The sequence below is a fragment of the Nyctereutes procyonoides genome, unplaced genomic scaffold (genome assembly GCF_905146905.1).
Source record: "Nyctereutes procyonoides isolate TBG_1078 unplaced genomic scaffold, NYPRO_anot_genome, whole genome shotgun sequence".
Classification (NCBI taxonomy): domain Eukaryota; kingdom Metazoa; phylum Chordata; class Mammalia; order Carnivora; family Canidae; genus Nyctereutes; species Nyctereutes procyonoides.
In genome coordinates, this window is record NW_026575051.1 from 33,063,149 (window position 1) to 33,080,698 (window position 17,550).

General features: G+C 34.9%; 1 protein-coding gene across 14 annotated transcripts in view; it reads left to right on the forward strand.

The window, feature by feature from the left end:
* The window catches only part of FAM135A (family with sequence similarity 135 member A), a 133,248-nt gene that overhangs the window by 36,586 nt on the left and 79,112 nt on the right, over positions 1-17,550 (forward strand). For 7 of the 14 annotated variants that reach the window (XM_055329697.1, XM_055329695.1, XM_055329699.1 and 4 more), the window contains 6 exons: positions 10,210-10,349; positions 10,463-10,533; positions 11,788-11,961; positions 13,772-13,888; positions 15,258-15,384; positions 16,086-16,239. In XM_055329697.1, the coding sequence (XP_055185672.1) occupies positions 10,210-10,349; positions 10,463-10,533; positions 11,788-11,961; positions 13,772-13,888; positions 15,258-15,384; positions 16,086-16,239 (783 nt within the window). Of the gene's footprint in view, positions 1-10,209; positions 10,350-10,462; positions 10,534-11,787; positions 11,962-13,771; positions 13,889-15,257; positions 15,385-16,085; positions 16,240-17,550 lie in introns of those variants that run through there. The other 7 variants (XM_055329700.1, XM_055329698.1, XM_055329705.1 and 4 more) reach the window with 2 other exon arrangements.

Below are 17,550 nucleotides of genomic sequence, written 5' to 3' on the forward strand. Positions count from 1 at the left end.
TTAAGAAGTTAGGTGAAAGTTCAAGTATTTCATAAACACTTACCATTATGTGTAAGACATAGTGCTCACTCCTAAATTAAAACAATTTAAAAGATATATGTAGTTCCCAACCTCATGGAGGGAGGTTATCATTCTAGTAAATATGAAAAAGCAGAGAGGGTTTCAGATTCAAGACAATAAACAGACTGTACACATATGCCTGGGTCTTTCTAAGACCCTTTGGTAATAGCAGTATAAAATCCAAGAAGGAATAGCAAAATATTTCAATAAATTTCTGCAGGACAGAAAACAGAAGTGAGAGCTGAACTGCCTTTTGGGATACCTTCCCCCAGGGATTTCAGGAATTATAGCAGATGAAGGGAAGTAAAAGTGGGCTGGAAAACAGAGATTAATTAAAGGTCTGTAATCAGATCAACTGTAATAGTTGGGCACCTCAAGGCCAATGGTAGAATGTCAGGAAGATTAGTATTTACCTTAGGACAAAAACCTCAGGACTTTTCTCTAAATAAAATTAGCATGGGGTGTTAACATGTAACACTTGAGAGTAAAGCACTTATTATTTTTTATGTGTATTTGGTAAAAAGCAAATAACATGAAATCTACGCTCAACAAATTTTTATGTATATAGTTACAGTGTTGCTAACTATATGCATATTTTTGTCAGCAGATCTCTAGAACTTTTTAACCTTGCGTGACTGAAATTCTGTATGGTTGAATAGCAGTTCCTCATTTCTCCCTCCTCCCAGACCCTAGTAAACACCATTCTACTTAATTTGATAAGTGTGACTATATTAGATAGCTCATTAAGTAGAATCATGTAGCGTTTGGCCTATTTCACTTAACAGGAGTTCTCACAGTTCATCTATATGTTGTAGTATAGGATTTTCTTCTTTTTTTTTTTTTAAGGTTGAAAATATTCTATTCTCATTGTCTTTACCCTTTCATCTACTGATGACATTTAGGTTATTTCCACCACTTGGCCATTGTGAATAACGTGGCATTGAACATGGAAGTGTAAATATGTCTTCGAGGTCCTGTTTTCAGTTCTTTTAGGTAAATACCCAGGAGTGTAATTGCTAGATCATATGATAGTTTTATGTTTACTTTTTTGAGGAACCTCTATACCGTTTTCCATAGTGGCAACACCATTTTACATTGCCACCAGTAGTGTACATGGGCTTACCCTATACATAATACCATATGAAGTAAGACATATGTGAGACATGGACCCTGCCTTCAAGAAGTTTCTTTTTCTTCCTTTTCAGATTGTCTTCCTTTCCATCTTAATCTGACTCTTTTTTATGATTTCAACTCGAATGCCTTATTTTTAACAAAGCCTTTTCTGAATTCACAGACTAAGCACTCTATCCTCTGTCATGCTCAGGATAGATGTAATTTACAGAATTAGATGAGGGCAAGGAAAGCAGGTTTTTTGTTTTCTTTGGTTTGGTCTACTTAGCTTAGGACAGTGCATGGCACAGAGTGTACAATAAATATTTAAAAATTTTTTGTGAACTCTGTCACCCATTTTTTGAAGATCATATAAGATATTATTTTATTAAATGATAAAATGAATACCCCAATACTCAAACCTTCCTTTAAGAAACAGAATGTTATTAGTACTGTGAAAGCCTCCTGTATATCCCTCCTGATTTTTGTGTTAATCATTCTTTTGCTTTCTGTATAGTTTTATCACCTATGAATGTTACCTAAGTATATATCTGGTTGAGTTTGGAAAAACTGAGTAGTAAGCACAAACCTAGTTGTATAAGGGAGCTGCAGTATCACTACTATTAAAAGAAGGATCCCAGAAGAAAAGCTGCATAGAGTTTTTGGGTTATAGTATGTTTCCGTATAGTTAAAGTTTAAGATTCCTCTTTGGGGAAGTTTGTGGGCAAGACAAGGAGTGAATTGTGTGAAACTTAGAGTTCACTGCATTTAGGACTTCTGGTAAGCTTGTAATGTGATGAAGTATTAGATATCCAACACATGGAGTAGGCTTCTTTGCATCTAAACTTAACATTTAACTTTTCTACCTTCAACTCTCAGGAGCAGGTCAAACAGAAAACTGTTCAGTAAAAAGACTGCCCTCTTTTAATCTAATCAATAGGGCAGAAACTTCATCAATTGCACCCATAGGCAAATCAAGTAGTGAAGAGAGTCTGGCCAACTGTTTAATCTCTTCTTACGATAAAATGGTACCATGGCAGTTAGGATCTTTCAGATGATGGACCTCAACATATCTCTTTGCTGTGGCAAACTAATCCAGTATTTATTAGTCATGTTCTATAAGGCAGAAGATTATCTGGAATCTTCCTTTACCATCTTCCTAGGGATTCCCTTTGCCTCTTCCACAGTAGATGTCTACTAACACCTGTTTTTCTTTCTTGGTTTACTCTTGTTTTGTTGGAGCCTGTTTTCTATATCTTGTTGAGAAAAGTGGCATAGGAATTTTCTGAAGCCTTCCATGTCTAAAAATGTCTTTATTCTTCTCTTGTTTTAAAGTTTAGCTAAGTATAGAATTCCAGGGTAGAAACTCTTTTCTTCAGAATTTTGAAAATATTGTTCCATTGTCTTTTGGTTTGTAATATTGCTATTGAGAATTCCAAAGGCATCTGATTGATTCTTTATGTGACCCTTTTCCCTTTTCAGGAATCTTGTAGCACCTTCTCTTTGTTTCTAGTGTTCTTATGACACATGATAATGTACCTTGGATTTCTGAGTACCTGTTGGGACCTTTTAATCTGGAAACATGTGTTTCAGTTCTGGGAAGTTTTCTTATTTTGTTAATGATTTTCTCCTGCTTCCCTGTTTTTTTCTATCTGGAACTTCTGTCATTCAGATACTGGATCATCATCACTGGTTCTCTTACTTTTTAGGTTTTTTTTTTCTCTCTCTCCTTTTTTCCATTTTTGTCTTTCATTTGTACTTTCTATTACACTTATTTCTTCAACTTTAATCCCTTTTTGAGTTTTTACTTTTGTTGTTTTTCTCTCCCTTATCTAACTTTTCCTCTTTTCTTCCTCCTCTCTTTCCTCTTTGTTTTCCTCCTTAGCTCTGATCCCTTCTTTTCTTTTAAAATCCAAATGTTCCTGTGTTTTTGGAGTATTCCTCTATCATAGCAACATTTTCTTGTTTCATGAAATGCAATATCTTTTCTCTAAGAACAATATTGATAGTATTTTTTTTCTACAAGTTTTTTTTTTATTTTCCTTTTTGTTTTGGTCTCTAACTTGCAAGCTTTCTTCCAGTGTCTGATAGTCCTCAGTTGTATATACATGACTAAAAGGAAACTTAATTGGAAGTTCTGAGTACATACTTGAGACTTGTCTCTTTGACCTTTGCATAGGGTGATATTGGGAGCCATTTGCTAAGGAATCTTTGAAATCAGTTGTCTATAGATATTATCTATTGTAATAGATCTATATAATTAGGTATTAAGTATTATATAGATCTATTGGGTTGGTCAGATTCTGCACATTAAAAACGTGAAGAATCTGAGTATTATTCTATATATTGTTGAAAATAATTCTTCATGTTTCTCATGTTTCTGTATATGTTGTGAACAGAGACACTGAAAGACTTCTGTTCCAGAAAAACTTTTTAAGGATGTTTGTAGAAGTGAAGAGCTTTGGAAGACTTAGATAATTTCCTTGTCTGGAGCAGAAGGAAGATTTGTTTACTGTACAGTATAATAAAGATAATGTCTCCCTCTAGTTCAAAGATTAGACAGGTTTGTTTTTTTTTATAGCCCTTTATAAAAGATTAAGGTTTCCTGGGGACCCCTGGGTGGCTCAGCGGTTTAGCGCCTGCCTTTGGCCCAGGGCGCGATCCTGGAGTCCCGGGATCGAGTCCCACATCGGGCTCCCAGCATGGAGCCTGCTTCTCCCTCCTCCTGTGTCTCTGCCTCTCTCTCTCTCTCTCTATCATAGATAAATGAATAAATCTTTAAAAAAAAAGATTAAGGTTTCCTAAGCTTAGAGTTCCTCAATTCTGACCTAAAACCCACTGTATGCATAGCATCCACTTGGACCTGCCTCTATCACCCTCCTAGATCTTGGGGGAATAAGGACAAGGGGAACTGATGTGATCATGCAGCTCGTGCTGCTTGCTATGCTATAAGTAACAAAATCCTTTGTCTCTGACCCAGGAATCTCATGTCTTCTCTCAGCACTCATGAAACTGTGGCAGACTAGTGTGTTAGCTTGCAAGTAGGATAACATCTTAGATTCCTTACACTTCTTGAAATGCCAGAGAGGACCTTTGTCTATTTCCTTCCTGAAGAGTAATAATCTAACTGCTAGCTTCTGGGAACCCAGTAGAGGAGAAGTTCTGTGTATCTCTGCATTCAGTAGTCAGGATGCCTATGTTCATATACCCATGCTCTCAGTTTTGCCAGGTGACTTTCACTTCAGAGGGCCTCTGTTTTATCTCCTTCAGGGAATAAGCCTTTACGCTTCTATGAAGGTGAATAAGGGGCAGCAAGCTAGTGGCATATAGTAAGAGAAAGGATATATGAATCTGTTCTGCTCTTTGCTAATAGGTCATCTTCTCAATTAAGCATTGCCTGACTTTCTTTTTAAAATTGCTACCTGTCTTACCTTCTTTTCTCTTTCCTTCAAAGAACTTATTACCTATTATTTATTAAACATAGTGTATCATTTACTTAATATTTTTATTCTTTATTCTCCCTCCCATTAGGGCATAAGCTCCATTAGGTCAGAGATTTTAATCTCTATTTTGTTGTATGCCCCTAGTACCTAGAAAATGACTGTTATGGCATATACTTGGTAATCAGTCAGTATTTAAAGATATTGTTGATTGAATGAGTAAATGAATGGGAAGAACTTGGCGGATTTTTTGCCCATCGCTCCTGAGTTGAGAATAAAATTACAAAGTCATTGGTTCATCTTTTCAAAAGCTTTTAAGTATCGATATTGAGGATACAGGTGATTTTCACAGAAGATTAGTTATTGTCATTTCAAAGCAATTTAGAATAATTTATTTAGTTTATAAAACTAAATAATTTATTTAGTTATTTAGTTATTTAGTTTCTTATTCCTGTGTTAGAATCCCTTTTAGGGCATTTCTAACAGCAGGATTCCTTTTCTATTGGAGCGTTTCTAGTGCTCTCAATAAATATTGGATATAGTTTATTGGTAGAGCCAATGAAGTTGACTAAGAAATTATTAAAAAGGGATAGCCCATGAGATAGGAGCAAAAACAGAAAAGTGTGATGTCTGGGTAGTCAAATTAAAGAAGTGTTTCAAGGGTGAGAGTATGTTTAACTTTCTGATGCTGATTATAAGCCAAGTAAGATGAGGTCTGAGAATTACTGTTGTATTTAGCAAAGGAGAAGACATTAGAGATCTTGATAAGAGCAGTTACATGGGCCAGAATCTACTTACCAAGTGAATTACTCATTGTTGTGTAAGAATTTGCCCCCAAAGTTAATTTAAAACAAACAACATTATGTCATGGTTTCTTTGGGTCTGGAATCCAGAAGTTGTTTAGCTCCTTGCCTCTGTCTCATGGTCTCTCAAGAGGTCTATTACTTCTGCTGTATTCACACAGATCAACCCTGGGACTTTGTTGGAGGAATTGTACAAGGATTGATACTAGCAGGTGAAACTCCCTGGGAACCATCTTAAAGACTAGCTATCGCAAAATGGGCGAAAGCAAGAACGAGAGGGAAGAGTTAGAGATGTTGAATACCAAAGACCCTTTTGAGGAATTTTGCCAGGAAAAGGAGAAGAGGAAAAGGGAATTTGTCCAGGCATATCTGCAAGTCGATGTAGTAATGGAGCTTAAAGAATTTCTCTGATTATTTTCTCATGAAATAAGAACCAAGATTCTCAGTTGAAATTGAAGGACAGAAAATAATTTACAAAATAGTAATCTAGGAATGTGGAGAGAGAATGAATTTGGAAAATATAGTATGATTACTAAGCAGCACTGACGGTGTATTCAAGACTAGTGATCTTGAATTAAAGCATAGTCAGTCAGAAGAGTTGTGTGTTTTTCCCCAGCTATGAGCTTGTGAGTACAAGTTATGTAGTAGGTACAAGGGCAGGAGGTTAGATTTGTAAATGTTGGTATTTGTATCTGTCCTATCTGCCTAGATATGACAAAGCAAATTGGGATATATGCAAGAATGAGTGATAATGATGGAGTATGGAATTTAAGATGGGTAAGGAGGAAAGGATTTGAAAGAAGGTACAGGGATTGCAAAAAGGAGGAGGATTTGTGGAATCTACTAAATGAGGTCCAAAGATTGTTGAGCTTGTGGCATTAGAGTAAGCTGGAGAGAGGATATTGATTGAACTTTAAATTGCAGTCATAGGTAATGTAAAGTTCTAGGGAATGACTATAGGAATGAGGAGCTAAGGAGAGCTAGAGTGCAATAACACTTAAGGAGAGGGGAAAGAGAACCTAAGAGGTGTGATTGCTGGAGTAGTTTTGGAAGAAGTGACCTTGAGTTAGGAAATGAAGCCTTAAAAAAAGGAAAAAAAAAGAAAGAAAGAAAAAAAAAAGAAATGAAGCCTTTAGGAGCTGAGGGCTTCCAGGCTTTGTAGCGACTGCAAAACATGAATGAAACTGTGAATGGTACTGTCCAAGAGATTCAAAGCCAGTGGTGGAGGTGGTTTCAGAAAGGAGAGACCAAGAATGGCTAAAGGCATATCAGTAAGGAATAAAGAAGCTCCAGGTCCAGTAGTGGTAGAAGTATAGAAAAAGGAACAGCCCCCACTTGAGAGGGCTATGTTGGAGTGGGCATCCTTAGGAAAAGCAGTAACTAAACTTGTGCTTTTTGAGGCAGCAGATTCTAATTTCACAATAGCTGGGTATTTTGAGAAAAATCAACTTTCCTTTGATGAAAATTTTTTCTCCTTCTCAGCTCTTCTCTGAAATATTATAGAAGTTAAGTTTCTTAATTTCGATTGGTTTTCTTTCTGTTTGATTTCTTTTGAGATATTTGAAAACTTAGAAAAAATTGTAAGGTAGTACAAATAATTTTTCCTGAGCCAGTTAATAGTAATTTGCCAACATGATGATGCTCACTCCATCATCCCATATACTTCAGTATCTATTTCCTCCAAACAAGAACATTCTTCTATACAACCCTAATAAAATCAAGAAATTAATGTTGATACATTATTACTGTCTATCCTCAACCCATTCAAGTTTCGCTAGTTGTCCCAATAAAGTTGTTTATAGAAGAATGATCCAGTTCAGAATCATGGCTGGTAATTAGCTGTTGTCTCTTTAGTCTCCTTCATCATAGAACAGTTCCTTGGTCCTTTTTAATTTCCATGACCCTGAAACTCTTAAAGACTACAATCCTATTAATTTGTAGAAAGTGCTTCAATTTGAATTGCTTTGTGATTTCCTCATGATTGGATTCAGGTTATGCACCTTTGACAAGAGTATCTCTGAAATGATACTATGTTCTTCTCATTATATCCTAGTAGGTGGTACATGATTTGTCTGTCCCACTACTAATGATGTTAACTTGGATCATTTTAGACTTCTCTACCCTAAACTTACTCTTTTTTCACTTCAAACATCTGCTTTTTCACTTCATTCATATGTGTGTGTGTGTGTATATATATATATATATATATATATATATATATCATATGGACTTAAGAATTTCTCTATTATTCAATGGATATTAATCTGTGACTGTCATAATTTATTTTGTGCTCTGTTCATCCCTGAAATGACCAGGGGTAGCCTCTCCAAGCTAGCTCAATGTCCTTTTGATATGTCCCCTTATTCTTTTAGCACTTCTTTGCTTTCTGGTATGAAAAGATGATCCAGACTTCTCTTGTCCTATCTGTGCCCCAGCTCTGGTGTCAACCATTTCTCCAAAAACTCTGGTTCCTTTAATGTAAGATAGTATTATGAAACCAATATTTGGGGATGTGTTCCTCCCAGGGCTTTTTAGTGGACAGAGCTAGTGAGTTATGTATGTACACACACATATATTTACATATGCATATGCAAATTTGCACCAATCTTTATCTAAATATATTGTGAAAAACATGAGTTCATGTATTTCTAATTTCAATCCAGTACCATAGGATTCATTTATATTTGTATCTACTTTCCATATACATCCTTTCTCTGATTTTTTTTTTTAAGATTTTATTTATTGATTCATGAGAGACACAGAGAGAGGCAGACATAGGCAGAGGGAGAAGCAGGCTCCCTGCGAGGAGCCCAATGTGGAACTCAATCCCAGGACTCTGGGATCACACCCTGAGCTGAAGGCAAACACTCAACCACTGAGCCACCCAGGCATCCCTCTGAAAGATTTCAATGAGAAACCTGACTTTCATTATCCTTAATATAGTATTTTATGTGATCATTCTCTCATATGTGCCAGTCTCTTCTCACTGCTCCCTCTCCCTCGGAATGCTCTTCTTACACCTCTTGGGCTTCAGCACCTCATGCCAAGTCACTTCTTTGTGTAGGTACTCTTCTCAAAGCCACTTGAACATACTAAGTCTTTGTATCAGGACTTCCTTCTGTAGGGGATGTTGGTCTCACCTTACTTTACCCCCATGAGAGTTTATCAGGCTGCTGCTGCGCATACCCACCCTCACCATCATCATCATCCTTTTTGGACTCCTATGCCTGTACCTGGCTGCCCCTCTGCAAGAACACCTTCCTCACCTAATTTGGGCTCCAGCACCCCCTTTCCCCTGCACCCCCTTAGTTGTTCTTCCCTGTAGTTGCCCTTTTCATCTTGCTTGGGCTCCCAATACCTTACCCTAAGTTATCCCTCCACCAGGATTGCCCTCTTCATCCTACATAGGCTCCAACATCAGGCAGCCACTCCATATGGATTGCTCCATTTACCAGATACCAGAGTAGTATCCCACTCTGCTCCCTGCTCTGCAGAGATGCCCACCTTGTTTAAATGTTTAAGTTCCACCTTGTTGTAATGACCTGACACCTGCAACCTGGATGGAAGTAGACCATTTTTACATGTAAAGGGCACAGTCTTCCACAAGACTGAGCTGATTTCAAACATAAGGTCGCACTTCAGGGGTCCACAAGTTACCCACATTTCTGATTAGATGGCTACAGATTTGGGGTTCCTATTACCCCTTCAGGTTTGAAGTTGCTAGAACAACACACAGAACTCAGGAAAGCACTCTCCTTATTATTTTAGTTTTATTATAGCAAAGGGATACATATCCAAGCCAACCAAAAGAAGAGATACATAGGGCAAGGTCTGAGAGGGTCCCAGATTTGTGAAGCTTCTGTGTTCTCTCCCCTAGGAGACAGGATGTGTCACCCTCCCAGAAAGTTTGTATGTGACAATATGTAGAGTATTACCAATCAGCAAAACTTCAATCTCCAGGCCCTTTTCCCCTCACTGGAGGTTGGGCTCCCATTATGTGTCTCAAGCCCCACCTTTCTTGGTCTTGTGTGGCCAGCCCGCATCCTGAGTCATCTCCTTACCATAAATTATCTGGGCCAACTGTGAATAAGTTCCAGCACTCCACTTCCCCCAGCCTCAGGTGTTCTCCCATGTAGTTGCCTGTCCAGGAAAATTCTAAGAATTTAGAGGTCATTTCCAAGGAATTGGGACAAAACCCAAACAAATCCTTTATTCCAAGGGATTAGAGGTTACCATTAAGCAACTAGGACAGAGGCCAGTCAAATGCTTTACTGTGCATCAGTGGAAAACTAAATTGCTTCCTTCTGAATATACATATCAATTATTCCTCTTAAGATAAATCAACCTTGAGGGGTGCCAGGGTGGCTCATTCGGTTAAGCATCTACCTTCAGTTCAAGTGATGATCTCATGGTCCTGGGATTGAGCCCCAGGTCTGGCTCCCTGCTCATCAGGGAGTCTGCTTCTCCCTCTGCCCCTACCCCCTGCTTGTGCTCTCTCTCTCTCTCTCTCTCTCTCTCTCTCTCTCTCCAATAACTAAAATATATTTTTTAAAATATACCTTGAGATTTTTTTCATGCACCTTCTCAGATTAAAATAAATTGTACAATTTTATAGTGGTTATCATGTACTTACTCATTTTTTATATAGAAGTTATTAAACTTCCAGAAGTGTTCTAATACTGCTATATAAAATGATAATGACATTGGAGTAATATAATCAAACTTATTAAAGTACTAATTTACTTGTATTAAATTTTTCCTTTTTACCTGTCAGTTACATATCTTATCTGTTTTAGGTGTGACTCTAGCCTTTCCAGCTTCAGTTCATGAATCTCTGATTTGCAGTAAAACATTTCAAATTCTATATAAAAATGAGGAGGTTGTTTTAAATGATGTCATGATCTTCAAAGTTAAAATGTTGTTGGATGAAAAAAAGGTAAACATCTCTTCATATGTATTTAGATAAATATTTTTTGTAAAGCTTCAAGACATATTTCTAACTTTCTATAAGTATTCAGAAAGACCCCTTATATTGTAATTTCTCTTTAGATTGAAGAAACCCTTGAAGAAATGAATTTTTTGTTATCCTTGGATCTACACTTCACAGATGGAGATTATTCGTAAGTAGGCTATTCAAACAAAGATCTTTAGTTTTCATAACTGCTATCTATTCCCCACTTTCTTGTTAGAATCTAGCTTCTCCCTTTTTTGTTTATTTGAACTACTTCTGTCTATGGAGTCTCATGAGAGTAGTTAGGCCTACTGTGTCCATTCCATGAGCCCCAGGTAACAAATCATACAAGTTGAAGAAATAATTTCCTAGGCTCTAGAAACTCCACTGTTGACATAATACCACTACTATGAGACATTTAAGTATAACCAAACTCTTTCACTGTGTAACTGACCATCTTATGGCATGAGTGATGCCATCTTTAGTCAGGACTCTTGATGATTAGAGAGTTTTTAAGACTGATGACCTTTATACTTTGCAATTTTTTCTAGTTCATTAATTCCTGGAGCCCTTGAGGAAGTTTTAGGATTGACTATTGTGAACTTGTTCACACATCTGGACATATAGTCATATATTTTAGGGACACACTGTGCTTGTGTTCATTTAAAACAAGAATCAGATTTGTTTAACAATTTTATTTTTGTAGGGTTTTTCTCTCATTTCAAATGTACTTGTAGAAATACTTGAAAATTACATATAAATTTAGATACTTGTAGGATATATGACTAAGCAGTCACATTTTAAAAGGTCTATATGAGATGTCCTCTTTACTATCATGGAGGAATAAGAATTTTTTATGTGGTAGCTACTACTCCCCTGTAAGAATGCCTTTGGGGTTATTTTTAAACCAAGTCAGAATTTTGTAAATGAAGTAGGCTGAAATGAGTAGTTTGTAAATTATAGGTAGTTATAATGTTTGTATGGGTTAAAATATATACACACATATACACAAACACACTTGGAAATCATTCTCATAGCATTGTTTTAATTTTTTATATGTGTCAGTCTAATGACAGAGTATATCTATAATCAAATATCTACCAGCTGCTTGCTTAATTTCAAGCAGCACTTAATGATAAAATTTTTTACAAGAAAAATAATTTTAACTACATTTTATAGGGACGTTAGTGAAAATCTGTATCCATGGACTGGTAGAAAACTAAATATAAGATGTGGTTATTTTCTTATTATTAGATTTCACATTTCTGTTTAATGCAAATGTGATACCTTAAAAATTATTCTCATTTTAAGTTTTAAAAAAATAATTAAGTAACTAAATGTTTTGATCATTGAAACTACTCTACAAAATATTAGCCTTTACTAAATATGCCATACTTATATGTAAATGTGTTGCTTTTTCTAGGGCAGATGATCTGAATGCCTTGCAACTAATAAGTAGCCGAACATTGAAGCTGCACTTTAGCCTCCATAGAGGCCTTCATCATCATGTTAATGTTATGTTTGATTATTTCCACCTTTCTGTTGTGTCCGTTACAGTTCATGCATCATTAGTTGCACTACACCAGCCACTAATAAGGTAAATTTAGCCAATACTCTGGTCCTTATTAATGTAGTATCTGTCATTTTATAGTGAAAACATATACTTTGATAAAGATAATTGAAGTAATGAGGGAGTTCTAATTTATAATTATGAAATAAATGTTTTCAGTTTAGACTAGAATAATAAAATAACTTTTAAGAACATGGAAACATTAGATTGATAATTCTTTTAATACAGAAATATGGAGCAATCTTTGTCAAATAAACTAACCAAGGAAAATAATGCAGTCTGGAAATAACCATACAGCATTGTTTAGTCTGTATCTGTGTTTTTAAATAATGCTATACTGTGTTCATTTTCTGGAAAAATATTAGTTTTTTCTCAGTTTCTTGGTCTCTTCTCTGGATTGCCTAATTTTTTCTTAAATCTGTGCTATATAATAATTCTTGTTTTCTAAGTCATTAATCAATTTGTGTATCTTAACTAATAAACTTTTTAAACTATAACATGTACCATTTTAGCCTAAAGGTACATAATATTCTAGATTATAATAAATGCATTGAGATAATTATTTTCTCTGGCCACTTTCATAGGGAGATGTGTTTCATTATGTGAGAATATATTTCAGGCCCTTCAGTTTTTTCCGTAAACATCATTCTCTTGTGGTATGAGCAACAGACGGACACTTTCAAAATTAGTAACTTAAATGAAAAGACTCCAAGTTGATTTGATTACTGAACTGTCTACAATTTTTTTCCAGTCTGATTCCAACAACTGATACTTGGGGTGATACTTCAGGGTTCAAATGTTAAAATGAAAATCTTAAAAAAAAAAAAAAGGATGTCTGGGTCGCTCAGCAGTTAAGCGTCTATATTTGGCTCAGGGCGTGATCCTGCGGTCCCGGGATCAAGTCCCACATCAGGCTCCCTGCATGGAGCCTGCTTCTCCCTCTGCCTATGTCTCTGCCTCTCTCTCTCTCTCTCTCTCTTTGTGTCTCTCATGAATAAATAAAATCTTTAAAAAAATGTTAAACTGATTTATCAGAAAAACTAAATAGGTAATTCTGTATAATTACCCTCAAAGTTTATAGAAGACCAGTACAACTTAACCTATTGCCCACAAGTAACAGCTTCCTGTGGCACATATCCTTAAATTGTCTTAAAACCTCTGAAAAAAAATTTAAAAAACCTCTGAGAACCTCTGCCATTGTGTAGTTGCATGGTTTCTTTGAGAGCACAGGGCCAGGAATAAATGTTTCTCCTAATGACTTGCTTTGCTTTCCTTATTCTATAGTTAGATCTGTAACTAGTTGTTTTGCTATCTTTGTCTTACCTCTTAAGCCTTTAGAGAGCTTGTTCTCGATTATTAAAACTTTTGGATATGTAATAGGGAACTTTCCTATTATGTAATTTTATTAAAAACTTCAAAAAAATTTTAGATGTTGATTGAATAAATTAATATGTAATAACATGATAACTGAGTAAAACTTCTTTGATAAGAAAAGTGGCTTTTTTGAAATATAACTTTCAAATAAGTAGTATACAATATTATTTTTTATGAATTATGTCAGGTTTTAATGCTGAAAGTGTAATGATAAAATACATTTCTGTAGTTTTCTAAATCTCTTGTAATTACAGTAAGAATCCTAACTGAATCATTTCAACCATTACTTTTTTTTTTTTTTTATAACACTGGCTCAGTTTCTCTTCTAAGAAATGTACAAACAATTCATAGAGGTTAGCTCAGGTTATTCATGTTGTTTTCTAAGGCCCGGACTAAATAGAGTTAGTGATATTTATATCACCAATCCTAGTGAGTTAAATGTGTGCTTCCTCTTGCAATGCAGCAGTTTTTGCCACAGACTAGTAGGAAAAAGAGGCAGCTCATCTCCTAGAGACCGTCTACTGGAAGAAGACATTTTTGGCTCAGAATCAGGAGCCAAGAGGATTAACTGTTGGCTCTGGTTAGTGACTGGGAAGGATACTGAGGTGCTGCAGCAGCTGAGGTTGCTGGGCCTTACCTAGCTGCCATGGGCCTTCATATCCCCTCTCTTGCGGCTAGAACTTCACCATGAAAGAAGTTAACATCTTTCCCTGCCTTTTTCCTTGTCTGTAAACGAGAGATTGGAGAAGGGAAGCAAGAAAAGGGTAAAGAAAAGCTTTTTTGCTGGTGCCTGCTGCTGGAGGGGTCATGTTAAGGGTAACATTCCTCACTATGCTTTGACAAGTTTTTCCGGAAGTTTTTTTCTGGATGGATTTTTTTTTTTCTCCTCTAAACAAAATGGAAACGTATTTTACAATATCATCTTTTTAAATGTTATTTTTATTGAAAACAGTTTCTAATATCAACCCAACTAAAGACGTTAAATCATTTTTTTGTAATAAATGTAACCCCACAGAGGATTTCTTTCTTTGCTTTTTTTTTTCATAACCTATTTTTATGTTTGAACTTTTTTAAGTACACGTTTTATGCCTCAATTCTGAAAAACATATTGTAGCAAGTGTAACTTACCATTGACTTGCAATGCCCTTCTTTGCTGGGATATCGATATTTTTGCAAAGCAAATTAATTTTTGCAAATGAAGGCTGCTTTCTGCTTATGGCAAAACTGATTTACTTTCCTGTCTTTTCCTTTTTGCCGAACTGCCAAACAGTTCAAATGCTTTGGCCTACTTACAACTAGCCAATACTTTATTTCAAAATTGTATATGGTTTTAAACAAACAGAATATGCTTATTGTATAGAACTTACGGTACATTAAATATAATATTAATACTAACATCAGTAATTTATATAATATGCAATTGAGATAGTAACTTGGACTACTTGAAGTTTGTCTTAATAGAGTTTCTAGATTTGTAGTAAAGAGAAAGGAAATATCTTGTCTTTGAGAAAAAGAGATAACAAGTAGATTTGGTAATATTTCTTTTTTTACATTTACATGAGAAGCTCTTTATTCCTGTAACTAGCATCCATATTTGATTTTTAACTTTATAAACTTGGTAGAGGTTCTGACAGTCCAGCATTTCCAGATTAAAGCTTGACCCCCGTTTGTCATTTAACTACTCTAGATTCCACAGTTTTATCTTTAGAATTATTTGAGATTTCCTGAAGCCCAGTTATGGAAAAATTATCTCAGGCATCTAGTCTTAGTTTTTTATATATTCATTGCCTTTTCATAATAATTCCAATTATTAAAAAAATTTAAGAGTACTTTAGAAATTATAGCCATGCAAAAGTCTTGCTCTTTATCTTTAGAAAATTTTCATTTTTAAACATTTAACATTCAAATAGACTATTACGACAATAATAATGTAATATTTATTCCTCCAGCTTTCCTCGCCCTGTGAAGACTACTTGGTTAAATAGAAATGCACCAGCACAAAACAAAGATTCTGTGATTCCTACTCTTGAAAGCGTGGTCTTTGGTATTAACTACACAAAACAATTATCACCAGACGTAAGAACTGATACATTCATACATCCTTTTTCCTCTCATTTTAAATGAAGTATTCTTTAACTGTTTCATCTGTGAATGTTATGTTTATTTTGTTTATTAATTATCTTAGCTCAACAACTTACAGACCTAGTTAAATATGATCTTAACAAATTGATTGGTTCTGATTGTTTATTATGGAAACTAGCCTGATACTTAAAGATTTACCAGATTTAGTGGATAGAGGTCTTTGACACCCAGTGCCTTTTTTAACTTGTTACTGTTACCTCTTGCTCCTTTTAACAGAACTGGTAGCATCACTCCAAAGGACCTTGTAAAGATCAGTTGCCAGGGTTGAAACCTAAGCTTGCAGTAGTACAAGTACAACCACTATTCCCTTAGAAGGAAATGGGCTGACACTATAAAAGCAGAGTATCTGTCCCTCACAAATGGAATCTGAATCTCAAATTTTCAAAAACCATAATTTAATCTGCTTGTTTTAAAAGCCCACTGTAATTGAAATTATTAGAGTTACATTTTATGTGTTTAAATTACTTGAATGAAAAAGAGCAACTCCCTAAAATATTGCTGATTTTGTTTTTATGTTTTAGAATAACTAATTAATAAACGCTTAGGATTTTTTCCTTTGTTTTACTATTTCAAGTGTAATATTTTTAGATTTTTGATAACTAACATTCTATATCCCAAATCCATTCTTTGTTTAGGGTTGCAGCTTCATCATTGCAGACTCCTTCCTACATCATGCCTATCATTTTCATTATACACTTTGTGCCACTTTGCTGCTAGCCTTCAAAGGATTGCACAGCTACTTCATTACGGTAACAGAAGAGATTCCCTCTTGTCAGAAACTAGAACTGGGTATGTTAAAAGTAGCCAGACCTAACCTATAGTTCAAGTCTTCTCTTCATTCTCATTTTGCTAGTTATCAGCTTTGCTAGTTTTTCTATACTAAACCTATAATGTTTGTAAGCTTCACTTTTACCTCTCTCTTGATTCCATCTTTTTTGACCCTTGGCAATTACTTTCTGCAATTAAAAAAAAAAATTTATGATATAGAGAGGTAACTCCTCCATGCTAAGTTTGAAATGAGTTTTTGATAGATTTTTTAAAAATATATGTCAATATGCTACTCCTATGAAAATATAACCAGAAAGCATACTATAAAGCAAATGTTGTCATTACCTATAGAATCATGGAAAGATAAACTAAATCCGTGCTTCAAATATTTAACAATCTAAGCAGATTGTGGGTACTTGGAACATTTTTATATACATTTGGTTTTAAGTGATCTCAAATCTTATTTCTTTTATTTCACTTCAGAGAATAATAACATTACTCAGTTTTAACATTTTGAAATTTAATCACTAAAACAATCCATCTAGATTTGAGTCCAACAGTAATATCTGCATATGTTATAATAGTACACAACAAAAAATCATATTGCCTTGATTTTGAGTATCATTTGTAGTTTGCAAAATGCTTTTGTACTTATTTTGCAGAAGATAAATTTTTGGGATTAGCCAAAATAAGTTTTTATTCAGACCTTTTTATGATAGTTTAATAAGCTTTTATTTTCAAACATCAGCTACTAGCTTATCTATTAAGCACACATTCGTTATCCCTCCATTAATTTATTAATAAATTAATTTTATTATATACTTGAATAAATCAAGAATTACTTTTCAATTTTACTTTAATCAGTGTTCTTTATTTCTTTGTTTCTCAAAGATCTCAGTCTTTTAACAATATTGATGCACTCATAAAAATAGTTACTGTTATTAGAAATGATTCTTGGGTTTGAGAGTACTAGCCTATTTTTATAATTGTCTATTGGGGGATTCATAAGAATTCTAGGAACATGTTATGATTTGACCTCGCTTAAATCCAGCTGGGTATTGTGCCACTGCCTATGAGCAGCTAGTCCAGTGGATTTAATGAACAGATATCACTAGGTTCACTATTTGGAATCCTTAATTCAAGTATTCCAGTTATATACAGGTGTACAAGCAATGGGGAAATTTATTCTTTTTTGCTCATGTGTTCTTTCCCAAGACAAAAATGGTGGAAATCTTTTGATTACTGTTCTCTGAAATACTCTTCTTTCTTGATATTTTATATACTTAGAATCTTTCTGTTTCCCTTAGGAAAATCCTGTCTAAGATTTCTGTC